Source organism: Pleurodeles waltl, chromosome 2_1 (genome assembly GCF_031143425.1).
Source record: "Pleurodeles waltl isolate 20211129_DDA chromosome 2_1, aPleWal1.hap1.20221129, whole genome shotgun sequence".
NCBI classification, from domain to species: domain Eukaryota; kingdom Metazoa; phylum Chordata; class Amphibia; order Caudata; family Salamandridae; genus Pleurodeles; species Pleurodeles waltl.
The window spans coordinates 514,188,227-514,197,114 of NC_090438.1; the positions used below are offsets into that span (position 1 = coordinate 514,188,227).

The 8,888-nt window shown below is 43.1% G+C and overlaps 1 protein-coding gene across 4 annotated transcripts in view; it reads right to left on the minus strand.

The window, feature by feature from the left end:
* Positions 1-8,686, minus strand: part of AIFM1 (apoptosis inducing factor mitochondria associated 1) — a 265,356-nt gene extending 256,670 nt beyond the window's left edge. For 3 of the 4 annotated variants that reach the window (XM_069214010.1, XM_069213991.1, XM_069213983.1), the window contains exon 1: positions 8,451-8,662. In XM_069214010.1, coding sequence (XP_069070111.1) covers positions 8,451-8,535 — 85 coding nt within the window. In that variant the 5' untranslated portion in view covers positions 8,536-8,662. Of the gene's footprint in view, positions 1-8,450 lie in introns of all 4 variants that reach the window. The other variant, XM_069213999.1, reaches the window with a different exon arrangement.
* Positions 8,687-8,888: the final 202 nt, after the last annotated feature.

The window sequence follows — 8,888 nt, forward strand, 5'->3', positions numbered from 1 at the left end:
GAAGGCTCCAAAATAAACTTAATCCAGCATGGTTAAATTTAAGTGTGCCAAAGGGTGGTCAGGGTTTTTCACAGAAGGTGTGAGCGTCAGTTGAAGATCATATCAGGTAAAGTATAACTCTAGATTGGATGTTAAAAACCTCTGTTCAGAAGGGTATTTGGAATGTAGGTGATATGTCTTTGGTTAGAAAATCTGGTTTGATAAAAAAAAAAAAAAATGAAAGTTTTGAGGTTCATGAGCAATTCAATTATTAGTAATGCGAGGAAACCTGCTGCGATACTGGACTCTGAGGATGTTTGGAACATGTCTTGTTTGGTTAAAATTGATGACAAGTTGAGTGCTCATGAAGGTGCTTCTGGTGGGGAGGTTCCTCCCATCAATTATGAAACGGTTTGTGTTAAGACACCTGGAAAAACAAGAGCCAAACCTGGTAATGATATAGTGATTTTGTGATGGGTTGATCATCTGTTACATGATATGTGTTTTTGTATCATTTTTGCATACACCTTTTTTCTTTAGTGTTAATTATTGTATGGTAGGGAGATGTGTTATGGCTTGTGTCATGTCTAACATTGTTGCTGTCTCTGCAGCTCAAAACTCTAGCTATGTCACCTGCTGCTGCTAGAGTCTTGGAAGAGACTGGGTATCAGTTGATCCTGGATCCCACCAAAGATGGCTGGTGGTCTGATGCTGCATACTCCTAGAAATAAATATGTGAATTTTGGAGTGGAGTTTCCCTGGTTAACTACTCTAGATCGTACCACAGGTCGTAGAATTTTTCTTACATGAAATCAGAAGAGTAGGGTGTGAGTTAGCTGAAAATAACAGACTTCCAGTGCACACTGCTCTGCACACAGGACAGCAGCCCAGAAAAAGCAGGATCTCCCATATATTTAAAAACGTTTCACTGAAAAGAGGAACATGTTAGTTTATTTTCACTTTTTCATCTGTAAACTGGGAAAAACAGATCTTTTAAAAGTGGCTTCTCTACTCCCACTATGTAGGTTAAAGAGTAGATACATTCTCTGAAACTCTAGTAAGGCCAGAAAGAGCATGGAGGATAAGTTCAGTCTGTGTAAAATTCACTCTCTCCAACAAATGCAAATTCATACATCCCAAGCATCGTTATCCCTTTATATATAGTTAAAAAGTACTATCTTGCTTTTCCTTCGAACAGAAATTCACTCCCACACATGTAAGTTTGGTACGTTTACTCCCAGATTTGGTTGATCCAGACCAAAACGGCCTTGTGCCAGGCCGCAATACGTCCAATAACATTTGTCACCTATTTCACGTAATGGATCAGGCCTCGTTGCAGTACCCACATGCGGTATGCCTAATACTTGACATCGAAAAGTCCTTCTATTCCCTGTCATGAGAGTATCTTTTCGCGGTTCTACAGACACTAGGGCTAGGTCCACGCTTATTAGCTTATACCAAACTTCTATATACCGGCGCCTCCTTAAGGGTACAAGTGGGACACGATTTTGCCCCTCCTCCCAAATAGGCTGCAGTACATGGGAAGGATGATCTCTCCTCTATCCTGTTTTCAATTGCTATGGAGCCACTGGCCCACCGCCTCAGCATGGAACGTCAAATCTTGGGGATCCCGCTAATTGACACAATGCTATCTGTGTCCCTATATGCAGACGTTGTCTGATTATACATCTGGGATGCATCCGTAGATACCTCCTCCTTAACAACCACTTTCCAAGACTTCCAAGCACTGGTCGGCCTCCAGGTGAACTAGGAGAAATCATTTGTCTTCCCCTTCTGTTGTACCACAGTCGATTCGCATAGACACTACCCCATTGACCGGGCAAGTTGCGGCCCCCAATACCTAGGAATCAGGTTATAACACTCCCAAGATGACCTATTCGAAGGCAAACTGAAACACGCTTACACCGCTCTCCAATCCCAAGTGCGCCTTTGGGCTACTCCCTCTAGCCCTTACAGGCAAAACAGCACTCTCGAAGATGAAAATCCTTCCACGGTTGTAATACTATTTTGTCAACGTACCAGTATTCTCTCTCTGTCGTTTCTTCCGGGATTTAAGCCAATTACTGGGAGATTTGTTCTAGAATGATTGGAGGTGCAGTGTTTCTCTTCGAAAAATGCAGATACCTGTTGACTAAGGGGGTTTAGAGGTGCCATCCTTTGAATCCTATTATCTTGCAGCCCAACCTCAGTGGATGGCTATATGGTTTGAGGGCACAAACATATGAAACCAGTAGGGGCGATGGCCCACTCCCCTTCCATACATTGCATCAACTTCTACACCCCACCACCAAACTACACCTTACCTGGTGCCTGCAAGGGTGGATGGCTCATGAATCAAACCTTCCAGCTAACGAACAAGACAACTCCTTATGCCACAAAAGTCCTTCTGCAGGGGCTAGCTGCCTCCCTGGCCCGCTCACAGCAGATCAACTAACAGAATAGCAAGCTCATGGAACTGGCACTGTGGGAGACCTCTTCCGAGATACTCAACTCCTGATGTTTGACCAGCTCTGCCAGCACTATGCTAGCACTATGCTATCCCCCCAGGCCAATTCCTCACTTATGGACACCTTCTGGCCTTGATGCGTTCCCTAGGTGGACCTCTAACTGGGGAACGGACCAGGCATGCAGTCAAACTTACTCTTCATCTCATGGGACACGAACAGCACCTCCTAGCCTGGCTTTTCAAGGCTATTAGAGAGCATATTGACACACCAATTACAACATAGACAGCAATGGGATGAGGACCTCGGAAGGCCACTACACAGCTCCAAATGGGCTAGAGCCCTGCAAGTTCCTACAAAAAAGTCACCCGGAAAGCTTGTTTGAAAAATATTCAGTATATGATCCTGCATATGGCATACCTCACACCTTAACAAAATGTTCCCCACAGCGCACCTCACCTGCCCCAGATGCTCTGCTCCAGAGGCAGATCTTCAATATATGCTCTAGTCTTGTCCCGACTCTCTCACTTTTGGAGTGGAGTCCACATCACCATAGCCACAGTCACTGAGCTAACTACACTGAAGTCTTGGGAGGCCACAGCGTTGGGTATATTCTCCAGACAGAAGAAACAAGGTCTGGGCACGCTTTGGTAACCTGGCCCTTCTATTGGCCAAATGTCTCTTAATTCTACACTGGAAAGTCCAACATCCCCCCCGACACACAGCCAGTGGCAATCGGCGATGTCCTGCTGGAGGTAGGCAGAGAGCTTTGCATTGAATTTGGAGGATGTCTAACCAATTCGACAACTCCCCGTTGCTGCTGCTTTGGACATTATGCAATACAAGAACATTATTGCGGGAGACTTCCTGCATTACAACTACTGGGATGATATTTTACAGGGAAATGATAATAGCAATACCTCACCTCCTCCTCCTGAAGACACAAATCACCTCCCTTGAAGGGATATTCGCAGGGTATCCCCCCCACATTAAATTTGACTGATGATGCAGTGCCTCCTTTCTCCCATCTCTCCCTTTCCCCCATCGATATCCCCCCCACCCTTTCACAGTAAATCCTTTTTTCCTCTCTCCTCCACTCCACCACCACCAGGTTATCAACACCACTCTCACGCACCATAGTTGCTCGACAGTAGTCCAAGTTCCTCCGCCCCTTTGTTCTTGAGTTTAGTTTTTACCTTTTCTCCCATTACGATCTCTCTGTCCAATATTGGATGCAGGTTACTTTATAGAATGGACACTAGACTCTGAAACATTTCCCATGCCATGAATAGCAGTCCATCAGCATTGGTACACAGCTCAGCAGGCAATACAGCAGAGAGACAACTCACCGCTTTTGCATGCTGATCCAATCCACCTCCTTCCCACCCTCCACCGGCTGACATACCGCCAGTCAGCCCGCTCAATTGAGACAGTAACGCTCTGCACGTCATGATGGGGTATACACAGGGTGAACTACTATTGTGCCTACACATATCAAAGTAACACTAAGTTTAATACCTAATGCCTAGACCAAAAATCTTTGCCTATATATTGCTGTTTGCATGCCATAATACGCAGAAAATCAAATAAAAATTGATTTTAAAAAAAAGATGTCAGCTAAGTTTAACAACCTCTAAATACAGAACTACCTAGTGTTGTTCCATAAATATAACAATTTTCCTTCACATTAATGGTATAGTTTATAAATGATATGCTATGTTACAAACTGAAATTATAAAATAAAAAAGTTGATCTAAGCACAGACTCAATTCCACATCTAATCAAGCGATAGACAATTAACTTCACTAGACAATACGTAACATGATTTTAAGCAGTAGTGATGCTGTTTTGCTGTTTTATTAGGCGATGACTTAATGTGTAAGAAAGAAGATTAACTATGTTGTAATTTAAATCTAGTTTATCTGTGACAATACAAAAAGGTTGGTTTCCCAAACAAATCCAGCATTTAATGTGTTTTTGGTTTCAGGGGTGAATTCCCTGCGCATCACATGCACAACTGCCAGACTGACTTGGTGCCTTATGCTATACTACTTTTTGGTTGCATCCATATCGTGTCAGAGCTTAAAAAAAGACTTTAAAGTTTATTAAACTAATTGGAAAGACTGCTCATCCCAGGTCTTGTGTTAGGGGTGAGAGGTTAGATTTTTTTTTTTTTTTTTTTTAAACTTACAAAGAAAAGAAACAACAGAATTACATCTCATCATGGTTTACGGGGATCTTGTTTGTATTATAGTAAAAAGATCACTACCCCTTGCCATTGATATAAGATATTCACAAAGCTCTACAGTAAAGATGGCTGGGATATTCAACAAGCTTGACTCAAAGAGAATTTCCCACTTGCTAATTGGTAAAAGCTAGTGGAACATAGAAGGCTTGGTAATCCCTTGGGAGTTTATGATTAATAAGCAATAAAATGTCGATTCTGCAATGTATCTCCTGTTTGAGGGCATCCAATGCTACAAGTAAAGGACCTATTTCAAGGGACTGCCTTCTACCTAGACTTGTAATTGTGTTTGTTTGATAAGACTCCTGTTGCTTTGTTGTTGTTTTTTTGCTTCACCTGATGGTAAAACTATAGACTAGAGAAAGAAAAAGCTGTGTTGTGCAGGCCAGTTTCTACTTCCATCATGCTACCCTTCTTACCAGGACTGTTAAATATTATGTGCCATTTTATAACAAATTACTCAGTTTTCTGCCTAGATAAAGGAATAAAGATAACTAGGAAGCCAATGCCTCCCTTTCTCGTTTGGAGGAGATTGCTCATTCACTGTTACTGCACCAAAAACACTGGTTTCTTCCTCTTATTATGTAAAACACATGCCTTTAATTGAGCTGTAAATCAATCCAAAAACAGCTCTAGCATTCAGCAGCCCGTTTGCACAGCACTTATTGCCTGATACCTACAATAGTTGCATAATTCCTGTTCTATATCAATGTGTATCCACTCATTTATCTTTGTTATTTCACTTACCATCTTACGTACGAATTTCCAGCTTTTTTGGTTTGACATCTTGTTCATGGTCCTCTTCCAGTCCCTGGCGTGGGGGCTCCTCATTGTCCTATCTTTGATGTAGCTAGTGAGCCTGTGCCTACACTGGAATTTAAGATGCACCACTGACTGGAGAGTCTCTCATCTTCAACCAATTTACTTTTCAGGGTAGGGCTACCTTGTTATTCCAGAAGGCTCACATGGCGACACGTCCTGAATGGTGCTTGCGCCTCGTTTTCTGCTTTAATCTCCTTTCCTAAGGAGTTTGTGTCCAGAGATTAGTTCTATTCAATCCCACCATAAAGATGACGAAAGGGCTGGGATTTACAGAGGAATACATCTGCAGACTTGCACCAATTGTGACATGCTATCTGTCACCAATTAAGTCCTTTCGGATGAGGGGGTGTTGGTAGTGTAGTTGAACATGATTGCTAAATTTCAGTGTTTTGTAAAGTAAAGATGAATTGCAATCATGTCATTTTTTTAAAACTGTTTTTAAAGAGATATTTATGATCAATACCGTACTTTGCTCAATTGTTGATCTTAAGTGAAAACAATAACTTAAGATAACATACGCGTTTCTAGGCAATGTTAGACGTTTTGTTATGACATACATGGAAAAAGCCTTTAGAATTTGCCTTCACCTCTCCATCTCAGGCCTTTAGATCATGGGGTTCAGCTGAGCCCAGTGGGGTGTAGCAAAGGAAATGGTCTCTAATCGTGCCATGTCCGCCTCATGCCAAACCCTACGAGCCATCACCCAACGCCCTGCCCAGCATGCTCCCGTCTATGCCATTCCCTCTGGCATGAAACCTAGCTATAGAGCCGAAACAGTACGACCATCTGCTGTGCTCATGGCACAGCTCCTGGGAAAGGAAGGGGGGAGGAAATGTGCTTCTGTTAATCTGATTGTCACAGTGAAATTTGGCTAGGACAACCCAGGTCAATTGGAACAAAGGAGAAGGGCTGGATCTCTGAAGCTGACACAGAAGGGGCTTGCCTTTGAATTTTTGGTGGGAAGGGATCAGGTATTTGTGTCATTTAGGAGCAGAGCTGGCTCACCCAGGGAAGTTTTTGCCACAGACAACTTGAAGTCGCCATTTTGGATTATCAAAGGATGTTGTGCAGGAGGATTGAGACAGGGGTGGAGCGGTGATGTAGTACCCCAAGAATGGCCAGAGGTGGCTGACTTCTAGAACTTTCCGCCACAATTAAAAACGCCAACAAAGGGATAGAAAACCGTGGATGTGGTAGCGACAATGGCAAAAGAATGCCCAGCAGGAAGCCATCTTATACCCTGCAAGGATGGACTTTGGCTCCAGTTGATCGCAGGACTAAGACAGGTCTCTCCAGGGACAGTGGTGCTGGCCCTCTTATGTCCCCCTGAGAAACAATTAGAGAATGGACTTGCTGTGTGACCCTGTAGGGCTCATCTTACACTTCTGTGAACTTGGGACAGAAGAAAGCCTCAGGGTTGCAGACAAAGCCTACCCACACCTCAGAAAAGCTCATTTGCTATTTACGACCTCGCGTATTACATCACTCATGAAATAAGAGATGTAATATGTGAGGTCATAAGCAGTGCATGACGGTTGTGCAAACTATAGTTATTTTACTAATACATAGCAGGCACATTTCTGAGGTTTTAAGGTTTGTTTTGTAACCAAAACTACATAATGTGCGTTCCATTCAATTTCAGACTGATTTTTAAAACATATGTTATGATCTCATGAGGAAGACTCACCATAATTTCCTTTTAACCCTTTTTTCAGTTACATACGGAAACATACATAAATATATATATACATGGTTTCCATAAATTCAGGGAACAAGAGGCATTTAGTAGGTTTTTAACAGATTTACTCATTGATACTTGACAAGACTAGCGCTTCTTTCTCTGCCTATGCTTTCTTATCTGGAATGATACAGACTGTTGCTACTATAATCAAGAGTCACAAACATAAAATGTTATGATTTAATTAATTAGATTTGCCAACAACCATAGGTGTGATCGTTACTTAGTCATATGAAAAATACCCTGCATAAATGTTAGGAGCACAGGATAGAATGTGATACTTGCCATTAACACAATTCTATGAGCTACTTAAATATTTTCCTTTTGTATAGGACTGACACATGCAAAATGGTACTGATGCTGTAGTTACAAAAAGTGTAGCAAATGAGGGACATCTATTAAGACGGAGAATGATGGGCGGGTAGTGTGTTCCCAGTGGTGCATTTTGGAGCACTTTGTCCCAAGTATATAACTAAAGCGCGGTGTGTCAGGGTTCCACCTTTTACGGAGAGCAAATTTAAAGTCCTTTTGAAATGGCCACTAAATTTGCATCAGGCATGCAGATTTACTGCTGACCTATGTATCGCTGAAATTATAGCGTTTGGAAATCGGATGTCTGCGCATATTTACTATTTGCAAGTAAAGGGTCTGGATCCTTTTAAAATCTTTGTTTTGATCACTCTTCAGAATTACAAAAAAGTATCTCATCTGAATCTTTCTTGCTACTGTTCTACTTTGAAATATTTGTAAAGTGCTTTACATGTATTTAATGGCGTAGTACTAGAATATTCTCTTTTTTGCAATCAAGGAAAAGTAAATAGCAATCCCCACCATAAATAAGCAGCAAGTGGCCAGAAGGTCAGAATGTGTTGAATGACACTTCGCCTCTGTGCACTCAGCAAGTGTGGCAAGATAAAATCAAAACTAAAAACGTCTTTTATTGCTCATTCCCCTTCTGAACTCCTGCAAGGATTTCTTGGGGGTGATGGAGCACCCCTACTTCTAGCGACCCTGCTGCAGGGTGTCAACCGCAAATCCTTCTAACCAACAGCGTCGCGTGCCACCTGTATGCTCCCTGCCAGCAGCAGGCTGGCGACAACAACCTTGTGAACTGCAAAGTCCTTGGAACAAAATAGCGATTGCAAAACCTAAAGTTCATAGAGGGTCACCTACATCCCGACGCACTTTGCGTTACTCTCACCTGCGCGGGGCCTGTGTCTGGAGCACTGACTGCCCGCGCGCACAGCGGGGATAAGCAGCCTCCGCAGGGTCCTGCACTGGAGCATGGTGGCGGCTCGACTACTCTCCGCGCGCAGAAGACCCGAGGCCGCGGCTCACGGACATGCAGTGCCCTTCGCCAGGCGACGTCACCACATGCGCAGCCTGTGATTGGCGGAGGCATGCAATACAGTACCCGGAAAAAGCGAGATGCGTCAACCAGCTTCAGCCCTCGGTTGGTTAAAACTAAAAGACGAAGAGGCACGTCTGTCTTCTATGTTCATCAATTTAAAGCGCTCAGCTGCCTGGCTCGGGACGCCTGGCAAGCAGGAGCTGGTGTTGCGTGAAATTAGCTGTGGTACCATAAGTTAAGGCAGACACCGAGCGTATCTCTATTTCTGTTTTAATTAGGCTTGCCCTT